This window comes from Telopea speciosissima, chromosome 11 (genome assembly GCF_018873765.1).
Source record: "Telopea speciosissima isolate NSW1024214 ecotype Mountain lineage chromosome 11, Tspe_v1, whole genome shotgun sequence".
In the NCBI taxonomy this organism is placed as follows: domain Eukaryota; kingdom Viridiplantae; phylum Streptophyta; class Magnoliopsida; order Proteales; family Proteaceae; genus Telopea; species Telopea speciosissima.
This window is the reverse complement of record NC_057926.1, coordinates 4,992,352-5,006,350: the sequence shown is the minus strand read 5'-3', so window position 1 is coordinate 5,006,350 and position 13,999 is coordinate 4,992,352. Positions and strand designations below refer to the sequence as shown.

The window sequence follows — 13,999 nt, the reverse complement described above, 5'->3', positions numbered from 1 at the left end:
TTGAGGATTGATGTCAGCTTGGTGGCGGGTAGATGGGGTACTGGGGCGAACAACTTCTTGGCATATTGGATGGCCTCCTCTTGCATTCGTGGCCAGTATAGTCCCTGGCGGAGGATTTTGTAGGCTAGGGCTCGTCCCCCCATGTGGCTTCCACATATCCCCTCATGGACTTTGGCTAGGGCGTACTCTGCCCCCTTGGGTCCTAGGCACTGGAGTAGTGGTGTTGTTGCCCCCGCATGCACGATGCCCGTCTAGGACGGTGTACTTTGCGGCTCTCATCCCGATCTTCCTTGCTTCGGCCTTGTCTTACGGTAAGACATCGTTCTGGAGGTAGTTGAGTAGAGGGTCCATCCAGCTAGGTCCCTCCGTGATCTCATTAACCTGCTTTTCCTTATACGTTGGCTCATGCAGGATCTCCACATAGACTGCGCTAGCCAAATTTCCGAGTTCCTCATTGGCTAGCCTGGATAGGGCATCAGCGGCGGCGTTCTCCTCCCTGGGAACTCGAACCATCTCAAACTTCTCGAAACCCTCGATCAATGCTTGAGCGCGTGCTAGGTATGATGCCATCCTCTCATCTTTTGCCTCATACTCTCCATTCACCTGATTCACCACGAGCTGGGAGTCGCTCCGGGTGGATAGGCGTGTGACTTGGATGGCTTTGGCCACCCAGTCCAGACTAGTAATGCCTCGTACTCTGCTTCATTATTGGATGCTTGGAAGGTGAACCGAAGAGCATATTGGATCTGAAATCCTCGGGGCTGGTTAATATGAGCCCGGTAGCCGCTTCTGCCCGCATTGCTCGACCCGTCCACGAACATGTCCCACGATCCGTGATCCTTCTCTTCGGGCTCCCCTGTTTGTGACTCGATCTCAGACTGGGTACACTCTGCAATGAAATCTGCAAGAGCCTGGCCTTTGATGGCTGTCCTTGGTTGGAACCTGATGTCATGCTCACTTAACTCCACCGCCCATGCTATCAATCGTCCGGAGACGTCCGGCTTGTGCAATATCTTCTTCAAGGGTAGGTCTGTGAGGACTGTGATGGTATGGGCTTGGAAGTATGGTCATAGCTTCCTGGCTGCCATTACCAATGCATAGGCTACCTTCTCGATCCTAGTGTACCTGGTCTCTGCATCGATCAGGACATGGCTGATGTAGTAGATCGGCCTCTGGACTTTGTCTTCTTCCTTTAGCGATCTATGCGGCCGCGACAGGGGTGGCTGCCCGAGGTAGAGCTGCAACTCTTCGTTAGGTTCCGGTCGCCCAAGCAAGGGTGGGCTCTCTAGGTACTCCTTCAATTCTCCGAACGCCTTTTGGCACTCTTCCGTCCATGTGAAGTCCTTAGGGCTTCGGAGGTTCTTCAATGTTTTGAAGAATGGTAAGCACTTATCACCTGATCGTGACACGAACCTGGAAAGGGCGGCAACCCTTCCATTCAACCTCTGCACTTCCCTGACCGTTCGAGGAGGTGCCATCTCTTGGATGGCCTTGATCTTGGATGGGTTGGCTTCTATTCCACGGACTGAGACCATGAACCCCAGGAATTTTCCTGACGTTACACTGAAGGCGAACTTTGCAGGGTTTAGCTTCATCTGGTTCCTCCTCAGTACTGTGAATGCTTCCTCTAGGTCGGTCAGGTGTTGGTTGGTGTGGACGCTTTTCACGAGCATGTCATCCACATATACTTCCATGTTGCGCCCGATCTGCTCCTCGAACATCTTGTTGACCATTCTCTAATAGGTGGCCCCTGCATTCTTTAACCCGAACGGCATGACGTTGTAGCAGTAGTTCTCTTTGTCCGTCCGGAATGCGGTGTAAGACTCATCATCCTCATACATGAGGATCTGGTTGTATCCGGAGTAGGCGTCCATGAAACTCAGGCATCTCATGGCGGCGGTGGCGTCGATCGAGAGGGTCGATCCGGGCAAGTGGGTATTCATCTTTTGGGCATGCCTTGTTTAGGTCGGTGTAGTCGACACACATCCTCCACTTCCCACTTGGCTTTGGTACCATGACCACGTTGGCGAGCCAGGTTGGGAACTTCTCCTTTCTGATGAACCCTGATCGGCTTAACTTCTCGACCTCCTCCTTGATTGCCGCTTGTCGGTCGAGGGCGAAGTTACGCCGCTTCTGTTGAACGGGCTTCCTGGTTGGGTCGACATGTAGTCGGTGTTCCGCTATGGAACGTGGTATTCCTGGCATGTCGGAGGTCGACCATGCGAAGACATCTATGTTCGCTTGGAGGAGGTGTCCAAGCTCTTCTTTGTTCCTTGCTTAGCAAGAGCCGACCTGAACGACCTTGGAGGGGTCGTCTGGCGAGGGCCATGGGATGAGGTCTTCCACTGGCCTTCCCCTTCTCTCTGTCGAGTTCATCTTTCTGGTCACTGACCATGCTCTCTAGGCGAGTGCCATTCCACGGGTGTTGCCATTATTCTTTTTCATGAAGGTGGCGTAGCACTCCCTTGCTTTCTTCTGATCTCCTCGGACTTCGCCTACCCCATTCTCGGTGGGGAACTTCATCTTCAGGTGAAGTGGTGATATGACTCCTCTAAGGGCTGTCAGTGATGGTCGCCCTAGGAGGCCGTTGAACGACACCACGGACTTGACTACCATGAAATTTACCATGATGGTTACTTGTTGAGGGTGTACCCCGAAGGTGACGGGTAGCTCTATGGTACCTCTGATGGAGGCGGTGGCACCTGAGAATCCATGGAGATAAGTGGGCTCTGGTTTGAGCTGGTCGTCCCCGAACCCGAACTGTCGATAGGCGTCCAAGGAGAGTATGTCAATAGACGCCCCTGTGTCTATCAGTACCCTGTGTACAGGTCGATTGGCTACCTCCACCTGTACTACCAAGGCATCTTCATGCGGGAAGTTTAGTCCTTCCAGGTCTTCATCCGAGAAGGAGATCACCGCCTCAGTCTTGGCTATCTTGCTGGGCTTCTCTGCCACTCCCACGAACCTGGCATGAGCTTTAGCTTTTCTGGTGGACTCTTGCCCTGGTCCTCCAAGTATGGTGAGGATAGGAGGTCCCTTGGTGCCACTAGGTTCTGTGGCATCTCTCCGCTCTTCTGGGCGGTCTCTCTCTCGATCTGTTCTTCTTTCTTCTCGTCTCGGCTCCACTCTATCTCCGTCGCGACCTCTATCTCCTTGGCCTGAGCGGTTGTCACGTCTCCCCTTCACATACTTGTTCAAGCTTCCTGCTTTTACCAGTTGTTCTATCTCTCTCTTCAATTGATAGCACTCCTCTGTGTCGTGCCCATTCTCTTTGTGGAAGAGACAATATTTGTTAGGGTTTCGCTTCTCTGGCGCTGTTAGCATGGGTCGTGGCCAATGGAGTAGGTCACGGTCCTGGATCTGCATGAGTATCTGGGACCTGGTGGTGTTCAGTGGTGTGAACTCAGGGGTGCTTGCCCTCTCGATTCTCTCTGGGCGGCGGTCTGTCCTCCTAGATGGGCGGTCGCTCTTCTCTTGTCGGCGCTCTGTCCTCGACCTCTTACTCTCGTTGCGGTCATCAGGTGCTGACCTCTTGTTGTCCTGTGGCTTGGCCTCGATTATTTTTGTTCTAGCTTGTAGTACCTCGGCCATATTTGCAAACTCGTTGCACCGCTCTAGGAGCTCTTTCATAGTCCTGGTCTCATGACGTGCCAGGTCCTTGATCAAGTCCAGGTCCCTAATACCTCCTGCTAGGGCTGCGTGTTGTGTCTGGTCATCCAAGTCTCGAACCTCCAGGGACTCCTTGGTGAACCTGGTAACGTATTCCCTGAGAGATTCCCCAGGGTTCTGTACCACGTTTAGTAGATTGACGGTGGTCTTCTTCTGCTTGACGCTGCTTTGGAAGCGGGTGACGAACTGCTCGCATAGCTCTGCGAACGAGCCTATAGATCTCGGTCGTAGCCTGCAGAACCATGATGTGGCTGCTCCCTTGAGGGACGCAGGGAATGCCCAACAGGATACCACGTCCGACCCCCCATACAGCGTCATCATGCCATTAAAGTAGTTGATGTGGTCATTAGGGTCAGTGGTACCACTGTAGAGTTCAAAGGTGGGTAGTCGAAACACGGAAGGTAGTGTGGTGACATGATCTCTGCCGAGAAGGGGTGTTGTCCGGGTATGGAATGTGTCTCGCCTTTGGTCCGCTTCTTCAACCCTTCCAGCTTCTCATCCAGGTCGCGGAGTCTTTGATCGAGCTCCTCGTCCGTGTATCGCCCCCACGCCTAGCCGGACGTTCGCTGCGACCCCGTTCACGTTCTCTCCTGGATGTCCCCTCCCGCCTTGAGTGTTGGCGGGATGGTGAATGGTCATGCCGTGATGAACCCTGTCGTGAAGGTGAGGGGCTTTCTTCTCTGTAGGTCCGGCTTCGTCGTGGTATGTGACTTTCTTCCAGTCGTCCATCGAACACGGACCTCCGGACCGATCTCTGCGGGCTAGACACCCTCGCCTTGGGTGTTGGCGTCCTCCCACGTTCGACCAGTGGCGAGAGGTCTCTTGTTCTCCTGGGATGCTGGGAAGGCTCCCCCCGCTGCGGAGTGGGGGTTGCCTGTCGCGCAAGTCTCTCTGATCTCGCGCCCCTGGGAGATGATCTCCTAGGGTTTGGCTCTTGTTGAGGTATGGACTCCACCCTTGCTGCTGGTGAAGTCCTCCGACGGTGAGATGTCGCACGCTGCGTCGGGTATTCTCGAAAGAGTCGTTGTTCATCGAGGATCTGTCGTTGCGGTCGTTGATCGACCCACGATGGGCTGGAGCATTGGGGTCGTGTCACCTCCACCACCACATCGTTGGCCTCGTCATTGTTGGGCTCGCGATCACGAACTGGTCATTAAGGGGGATCTCCTCCTCCAGAGGGACATGGTCCTGGTCGTTGGCTCTGCGGCGAGAGCACTCTGGGGGTGGTGACCCATTCCTTGCTCCGTTGTTGGTGGTGGTAGTCTTCCTTCGTGCCATTGAATGAGTATGGAAGCGAGCTAGTAGCTGTAATGGCTAGCGTCGTTCCCACAGACGGCGCCAATCTGTTGCGTCAAGAAATCGTCGAGCGGTCCTGCGAGTGCCGTCACCTGCAAGTGGACCAAAGGGGTCAATCAGAGAGAACTGGTGTGGTCCCGGCCTAGGGCTCTCCGATGCCAAAGTTAGATCTCCTAGCACAAATAGATGAATAGTGATTATTCAATATGAGTTTAGATGTCCCCTATGGGGTTGTGTACCTTTGCCTTTTATAGTAGCATATGGCGGTGTGGAGAGTCCCCGTTTGATTGACGATTGTGCCGTTGAGTGGATAGAGGCCCTGGGTAACGGGGCTCTATCCTGATTGGCCATCTCCCCGCGGGAGGGAGTGTCCTGGTGGCATCAGGATCCTTGGTGGATAGATATCCTCGTGTGGTGATAACGTCCTTGGTGCTTGAATCCGTCTGGATGACGTGACCTCTAAGGGTCTAGAGTCCTGGTAGTGACATGAGTCTTAGCGATACGATCGGGGTCGTAGATGGGTGGCCCCCACCTCGGTGCCCATGATCTTTGCTGGGTGAGGCCGCGCCCGGTGAGGAGGCCGCGCTGGGGTGAGGCCGCGCTGGTGAGGCCGCTAGGTGAGGCCGTGAGGTGAGGCCGCGCGGGTGAGGCGCGCTGGGTGAGGCCGCGCCTAGGTGAGGCCGCTGAGGAGGCCGCGCTGGGTGAGGCCGCGCTGGGTGAGGCGTGAGGAGGCCGCGCCTCGTGAGGAGGCCGCGCCCGAGGCCGCGCCCGGATGTGTGGCCGCGCCGAGTAGTGGCCGCCCCGAATGGTGCCGGGACTCCGGTTCGTTCCCCTTGGCTATGGAGCGGGTCGTCTATGACACGTGGCGGTCGTTGATTGGCCCTGTGAATATTGGATGTATCAGATTCCTTTATGGGGGCACTCATTTGGTGATTCATGTTGGCATAGGCTACGATCTAGACAAGAAATACTTTCCCTTAAATTATTTAACATATTGGGCATAAGAGAAAGTTTTCCTTCACCGTATGATGAAGAAACCGTATAACCATTTATGATTGTACGTATCTCCCCCTTACCATATAGGTCAATAATCCCTTGGTCAAGGGAATCACGAGTATGGGAAATTTTTTTTTTTTTTGATAATTAATAAATTTATTGATTAAAAGCATGTGTACAGCCAGTGGCTTCATTTAGGCAAAGGGTATGAAGCCACAGAATGGTAAACGGTCAATCTGTCTTGCACATGATGGACATGGCCTTCCTAGCTAGGATATATGCAACAGAGTACGAGTATGGGAAAACTCGATCCTTGAAGATATCAAAAAGAAATAAAAGAAAATAAAATAAAAAGAAAAAAGAACATTGACAGTAGCATACAGTCGTACACTAACACCTCTTGTATCTATCTCTCCTTGTACAGTGGGGATCATATATGTCATTTCATAAGAGGTTGGAGAGAGATAGACTTAGCAGGTTCTAGAAAATACCCCATCGACTCCCCGTATATATGCACAACAATATTTGTTTTAGACAAAGTTTTCTTTTACCCATAGAGAATGATTCACCCACCATCCTAAGGTTCACAAATCCCTCCTAAAATTTTTATATGTTCCAAAATACCCTCCCGATACCCATAGAAGACGATTCTCCCACCATCCATTTAATAGGCATTTTAAACGGTTCTAATGGTTTTGGTTTTAATCGATTTCTTATTAGGTTTTGGTTCTAGATCTATTAGGAAAATCGTCTTATAATTATCCTGTCTCATTTAATAATCGATCCCAAATCCAACTCTCAGAATCATCCCATTCAATAATGAGATAGATTGGTTCCGAGTTTTAGCAAAACGGTTCCGGTTCCAAACCCAAATTGACAGTCTTTAATCTTGACGTGGTGGTGGCTGCCAGTGTAGTACGACCCAGCGTAAGTCAGTCTAAGGGAGAGGTCGTTGGTTTGAATTCTCCTCACTCTCCCACCCTGGCCGCATCTATGGGCATACAGCAGGATCTCATTAAAAAAAAGAAAAAGCAGCTTTTTGTTGCCAGCGAGACTTGACTCTTTGGCAGGCTGATGTTGATTACTCACGTGCTGTGAGCGAAGGGGGTTTCTATAGATTTCTTGATTGGAAAAAGGGTCTTTTCAGAACCCAGAGGAGGGTGAACTCTGTCCCAGAAGTAGTATAACTTCTCCTGCCTTCTTCTGTGTTAGCGAGTAGCGAGAGAGAGAGAGAGAGAGAGAGAGAGAGAGAGAGAGATGGAGAGTTGGTTCTTACTGCCAAAAATCGAACTCCACGCTCACCTCAATGGCTCCATAAGAAATTCCACGTTACTGTAAGCTTCTCTGTTTTTCTTGTTTCCGAATTGACGATTACTCTATCATCTCTTTCTCTCTCTCTCTTTCGCTGCTTATTTTTCTGATGGGTTTCTTCATTTATCTTTCCCTTTTCTTTATTGTTGTAATTTATTGAAAATGTTTACGTCTGTATCTCATTTTTTTTCAATGTGACCCAATGCTTCATTTGAATTTTGAAGGTATATCCTTTCGTTGGTCGTCTATGAGTACTTTTCTCAAATATATTTGCTTCTGTTTCGTTTCACCGAATTTGTTAGACTTCTGCCCGAAATCATACTTGAAAAGGATTTTATATGCTCTTTGTGTGGTTATGATTTACTTAAGGCTCAATTTCTTTTTTGTAGTGAACTTGCTAGAGTTCTGGGAGACAAGGGTGTCCTAGTTTTCGCTGATGTGGAACATGTGATCATGAAAGGTACTCACATTTTCTTGACTCTTTACCTTTTTTTATTTCTTTTACATGATAACATCTACATATGTTTGTATTGTTGATGTGGAGCATGTAAAATTGTCAATTCTCCTACAGTATGATTTAGGATTGCTAGGGAAAACTTAATTCTATCAGTAGCAGGGTCAAGCAGGGATAATGAGATAATGCTGCCTTTTGGCATCTTGCAAAGAGAAAGCAGGGACAAAAATGGTTCTTTTCCTTTGAGGAAAAAAATATTCTGGGATTGGGGATTCGTAAACATATTAGGTTCGATGGTTGCTCAAAAGGAAATAATAATAATACTGTAGATTACTTTCGCCCGAGCTACTTGAACCTTCAGTCTATTTCCTAGTCAAAATTCTAAACTTGTAGAAATAGTAAAATTTCAATTACTATGAGAAGTAGTTTTCATACTTAGCATAAATGGTAAAATTTGAATTCACTTAAATAGCAAAAATTTGCACTGTAGATATCAAAAGTTGGATTTAGTAAAAACAGTCAAGTTCTCTGAGAACCCTTAAAAATTTATATAGATTAAAGCCAATATTATACCCATGGATTGAAATAGAATCTCCATCTTTCTGAAAAATGAAACAAAAATGACCTATGACTACTATTCATCCCCTTTATGGGCTGGATCAATATCTTTCTGTCAGTGTAAAGTTGATTAAAAATTATATGTTTTAGTGGAAAATTCGTTATGTAATACTATGGGGCATGTATTTCTAGAAGGGCAATAATTTCCTGGTTTCTTTGCTAAGGGTAGCATCCTAGGTCGGCCCTAATATCCACCATGGGGCAGATTAAGTTGGGTCCAAATTTGTGGACTGGTTTGTTTGAGTTTCCCTTCTTCATGTGTCAAGTTTCAAGTTAAAAGTTGTTGGTCTACATGGTGAAGTGAAGTTTTGAAAAATCGTTGACAAGTCAAATATTTGGTAGTTAGTGAAATAAGGTGCTTACCTTCCTTCAAAAAGGAAAAAAAGAAGAAGAAAAAGATGGATAAAAGTATGAGCAAAAGATGGCAATTCATGGGGGTTGGTGGTGGTAAACAGTTGAATCTGATTTTGAAATTTGAATAATGGCAAAGACAGAACTGTATAATGGCAAAGGCAGAACTGTATCTATCCAGAATGCAGAAAGGTCAAATCAACCCTCCCCATGGCATAAGCTTGGTTGGCCATCAAGGAAAGGCTGCCTTGATGAGGTACTTGAAAGACTTTTCCTTCTCAAATTAAAATCATTTAAAGCTGGAATGTTGAATCCATATGGAATGATATCATATAATTTATTTTTTCTTTGTTTCCTTTTTCTTTTCAGTGGAAATTATATTGGTGTTTGAAATTTTTGGGAACGTCAGTCCATCTTCTGAACTGGAGTTGTTACCACATTGCAAATAGCAATGTTGCAGTGATTTTATTTATTAAATTCCTATAAGTATCACATTTCAAATCTCATATTGACTTTTTTGATGACTCCACTCCCGGCAAATCAAATGATGAGTCCAAATGCTGTGAAAGCACAACATGAGTTTCATTCCATCTGGTCCTAAACTGCAGATTGAAGATGATTCATTTACTTTCTAAGTTTATAGACCAGAGTGTAAAATGTTGGTTGTTACGAGAAGTACTTTTATGAATTATAATAATGGAAAGTTGTTCTTCCTTTGTTGCTGAAGCTGTCTTCTCTTTTAAGCGATATTTTCGTGCAGATGACCGATCTTTGCCTGAGTGCTTCAAGTTGTTTGATCTTATCCATATACTTACCACTGATCATGCGACTGTCACACGAATCACTAAAGAAGTATGATAACATTCCAGTCCTAAAAACTTTGTTGTGACTTGTGAGGTCTCTCTGCAAGTTGGTTTAATCATTGTTTCACTAAACAGGTTGTTGAAGACTTTGCTGCTGAGAACACTGTCTATCTAGAGCTAAGGACAACACCTAAGGTACTTCAAAGTGATTGAGCCTATTATTGTTGGTCCTATTTAGCAAGTAGTGTTGAATGATAGAACAAACACACTGGGGTTTCTTTGATGCAGAAGAATGAATCAAAAGGGATGAGCAAACGCTCTTACATGGAAGCTGTGATAAATGGTCTGAGGAGCATTGATGCAGTTAATGTTGTTTTTACTCCTGCTTGTGGAAGAACAGAAATCTCCATATCTCCCACTATCAATGATTCTTGTAACGACCCAACAAGAAGAAAGATATATGTTCGCCTTCTTCTCAGCATTGATCGTCGTGAAACCACTGCAGCAGCAATGGAAACTGTATATTAGATGTTAAAAGTTGTTAAGTCTATAAGCCTGTTGTCTTCAGTGTTTCTAAAATTTAGACTGTTATCTTCTTCGGCAGGTTCAACTAGCACTGGAAATGAGGGATCTTGGGGTAGTTGGTATTGACCTTTCTGGCAATCCTGTTGTAGGGGAATGGTAACTTCTGACATCTGCCAGTGTTAAAGAGCAGTAAATAGTTCATGTGTATTAGAAAAATTTACATATTTCAATTGTCCTTGTGGTCTATGGCAGGGAAACATTCTTGCCAGCGTTAAAATTTGCCAGGGAACAAGGTCTTTCTATTACACTTCATTGTGGTGAGGTCTGTCAGGCTGTCATAGGGGGTCCAGCCCTACATCCAATTTCCAAACCATACTTTGTCATTTTCAGAATTGGACTGACTAGTAGTTAGTACTTGTAGGTGCCTAATCAGAAGGAAGTCCAAGCAATGTTGGATTTTCTTCCCCACAGAATTGGCCATGCCTGTTGCCTTCAAGAGGAGGACTGGAGAAAGCTGAAGTCATCCAAAATTCCGGTTTGAAATTATGGGTGTTAAATTCTGCACAAATTAACTATTTCAAGTCTAGAGGGAAGCTGTGCTCTCTACCCATCACCTAGGCATTAGCAGCATTCTGGAGAGGTTAAATGGGGTGAAGGTTGTCTAAATGGGTGTGGATCCGGGGGGTGGGGGGGCATGGGCGATTAATCTTTTGGGAAGTGGGACAGCCTTTGCAGTTCGAGTTGTCCTCCCTCCCAGTCTCCCACTTGCCTCCCTTGCCCTTCTCCCCCTCCAAAGTCCCGAGCATCTTCTACCTAATACATTGCATAGAGTATATTGCATTTTGTATGCATATTTTATATTTTTAATAGTACATAATTTCATATAAAGCTAATGATCATATAGTCTTATACCACTGTATTTTAGATGTCACTTTCTCATGCTCTATAAAATACGGACCTTCAAATGAACTAGATCTCTTTGGGTTGTAGAGAATTTATTTTGCATCATTAATTTATTGGAAGATCCTCATTTTAGAATGTACATAGCACATACTTCATGATGTCCTCATAGACTATTGGTTTAGATAGTCAGTAATTACCACACTGGTCAAACCATTGACCCTTAGGTCTGAACAAATTTTAATATATTATGAGGTTGATCAATCAAGACCTTGAAAACCACTTATTAATGCCTTGATCACTTGTCTAACATCATTCTTGTCATAAAACAACTTTCAGAAGATGTATTAAATCTTAGAATATTCCCTATGTTAGCTTATTGAATTGTTCAGACCATTGGATTGGATGTCGGAGCCATTAAAATGCCGATTGTCAAGCCAAAATGATCCAATATCTGGTTAGTTATTAAAATATTGCCCTTCTTATGGCAAAGTAATGGTGGTACAATAGGTAGTGAGGAATGGTTGTGTCAAGACTCAAGACAGAAGCATAACACAAAATGATTTGACCCGAACACAGACCAAAACAAATTGGGTCAAGCGGGTGAACCCACACAACCTGAAGAAGTTCCTCCCAACTTGAACAGGATATGTTTCTAAACAAAGTTATATTTGGGTTGATGCAAAACAACATCACGAATTGACACAGAATACTATAACAATGATGAAACAAGGTGAAAAAGAAAACCTGTTAAAATACTAACATAGTTCATTTTCAGTTTGGTTGGTTCAACACCATTAATCCCTTTCTTTTTTGTGTTTGATATTGTGGCGACATGGAATTGACCCAAACCCAAAACTACCCAAACCCGGACATGAATTTAATAGGTTGTGTTGGCTATTGCCAGTTGCCACCCCTAACCATTCATGTTTGCCGTAAAGTAGTATGGAATCACATATGGTGTCATCCTGTCCTGAACTCCAGATATAGTAATAGTTTCTTCTTCCAGCAGTGATGCTTATGATATAACCATTTGGTGGATCTTGCAGGTTGAGATTTGTTTGACATCCAACATCAGAACTGAAACCATCTGTTCCTTTGACATTCATCATTTTGGTTAGCTATTCCACTGTGTCTGGATATGTGTTTTGTTTAAATGGGTGGGGTGGGGGGACGGGGTTTAAACAGATGGCTTATTGATTGCAAGGTTCATTTTCCTAACCAGTACGATTGCGTTCTTTCATTGCTATCTAAAGCCCTGGTTTTTTCAAGTAACACAACTGATTTGTTTTGCAGCCGATCTTTACAACGCAAAGCACCCATTAGTTTTGTGCACTGATGACACAGGGGTTTTCTCAACCAGTCTTTCCCGTGAGTACAGCATTGCAGCAGCTTCATTTGGTATGTAATATTTTCCAAGTGTTGAGAAATTTAGTATATTTTAGTTGATTTATCTCCACTTCTTGACTTTTTTTCTGTCTACCACCAAGGTCTTGGCAAGAGAGAAATATTTCAGCTGGGAAGGGATGCTATTGAATATGCATTTGCTGATGATGGAGTGAAGAAGGATCTAAGGGAAATCTTTGATTCGACTGTTAAAAAGCTGGGATTGTGATTTCATGAGAATGTAAATGCAGCATGTTGTATGTCAATAGGCAGCATATCTCTGATAAAAGACACGATTTTTGATTCTGTTCTAGTAATAGTAGAACATGCCTCTGATTATGAGGTTTTGTATTAGACTATAATGGATTATTCTAATGAAAACAATTTCGAGCATATGGATTTCCACCTGGCATTTATTTAGTGTTCAGAATTTTCTTCATTAAAATTTTGTAATAATCCTTGAGCTAACTGAGATAGTAGAGGATGAACATTAAGGAAGTGTTATAGGGAGCCTGTCAATGAGAGGCATTTTTGGTCCAATGTTTCAAAACAAGCTTTGGTTGCTCAGCTCTACAAGCAGATCTCTCTTTTTGGTATCCCAATCAAGCCTTTTACTGGTCTGCTCTACTCTAATCTGGCCAAATTGCAAATGTTGCCTGGGGTTAGAGGATGAAATCTTCCTTCATCTGCATGCAATGGCGGAAAACCTAACCTCCAAAGGTCAAGTTCGGCAAAAACTGTGCTACCTGTACCTGCTTAAGCTCTTTCCGCTTCATATTCCAAATTTCCAATTCATCAAATAGGGAAAACAGCTAAACCAATAACCCCCCTCTTGTTTGTTTGTTTGAAATTTTTTTTCCCTCTGTTGAAACTAATATATTTTTCATTGCAAGTGTAATTGTACCGCTGTATAGTAAATCAGATTATAACTTTGAACTGACACTGCATGGTTATCCTATTTTAGTTTCCCCTTCTTGATATTTTATCATGCATTATTTATCTGAGATTTAGCTGTTCTCTGGAGACGATGATTTGACAGTTTGGGTTGCAGAAAAATCATTTCTCAACAAAATATTTCTTACAGATGGGAATAATTAATTATGTTGTGGTTCTACATTGTGTTTCAGAAATGTTGCACTTATTTTTTATACCCTCTATTTAAAGCTTGATATTAGGTTCAGCCAGTCATATGCTGGGAGAATCTGAGGCCTTGCAACTTTAGGACTAACATTTAATGTTTAGGTAAGGTGGTGCTTGGATACACTGTGGGAAACAGTTTCTATGTGTTGGGAGGCAAAAAATTGAATCTTGTTCAAGAAATTGCTTTCTGTGCCTCTTCATTTTTAAAAGCAATGGCAACAGACAAGATAGCAAAATAGCTCGATTCTTTGAAGCAGAAAGAGAAAAAGAAAAAAATGTAACTTTGGAGTTTGGAAAACAAGAAAAATATCTTCTCTTGATGACATTTTTCTGGTTACTTCAATGAGAATGTGCACGTTTGGGAGGAATGCCAGTTATTTGATCTTGTAAACGTACGAATCTCATAGAATACCATTTATATAGTGCTTCTCTCATTCATGCATGCTGATGGGGTTTGTAACTGCTGCAACCTACTAGTAGTGAGCCACAACTGAGGCGCATTTCTGTTGTAGAATCCTGATTGAAGATTAGGTCCTCGTACAACAGCAAC

At 44.8% G+C, this 13,999-nt stretch overlaps 1 protein-coding gene across 2 annotated transcripts; it reads left to right on the top strand.

The window, feature by feature from the left end:
- The first annotated feature begins 7,123 nt into the window (after positions 1-7,123).
- Positions 7,124-12,729, top strand: LOC122646551 (N6-mAMP deaminase). Of its 2 annotated transcripts, none has more exons than XM_043840123.1 (11): positions 7,124-7,295; positions 7,662-7,732; positions 9,456-9,547; positions 9,634-9,693; positions 9,787-10,017; positions 10,103-10,179; positions 10,276-10,345; positions 10,445-10,558; positions 11,973-12,039; positions 12,220-12,324; positions 12,440-12,729. In XM_043840123.1, the coding sequence occupies exons 1-11, from the start codon at positions 7,219-7,221 to the stop codon at positions 12,457-12,459; spliced, it is 984 nt and encodes a 327-aa protein (XP_043696058.1). In that variant the 5' UTR covers positions 7,124-7,218; the 3' UTR covers positions 12,460-12,729. The 2 variants fall into 2 exon arrangements, with proteins under 2 accessions (XP_043696058.1, XP_043696057.1); XM_043840122.1 differs by having other exon boundaries at positions 7,125-7,295; positions 12,414-12,729.
- The last annotated feature ends 1,270 nt before the right edge of the window (positions 12,730-13,999 follow it).

Bases quoted from the DNA above. Each gene is read 5' to 3' on its own strand.
- LOC122646551 (XM_043840122.1), top strand. From the start codon at position 7,219: ATGGAGAGTTGGTTCTTACTGCCAAAAATCGAACTCCACGCTCACCTC. The intron at 7,296-7,661 runs GTAAGCTTCTCT...TCTTTTTTGTAG, and splicing joins ATAAGAAATTCCACGTTACT to TGAACTTGCTAGAGTTCTGG. The intron at 7,733-9,455 runs GTACTCACATTT...ATTTTCGTGCAG, and splicing joins GGAACATGTGATCATGAAAG to ATGACCGATCTTTGCCTGAG.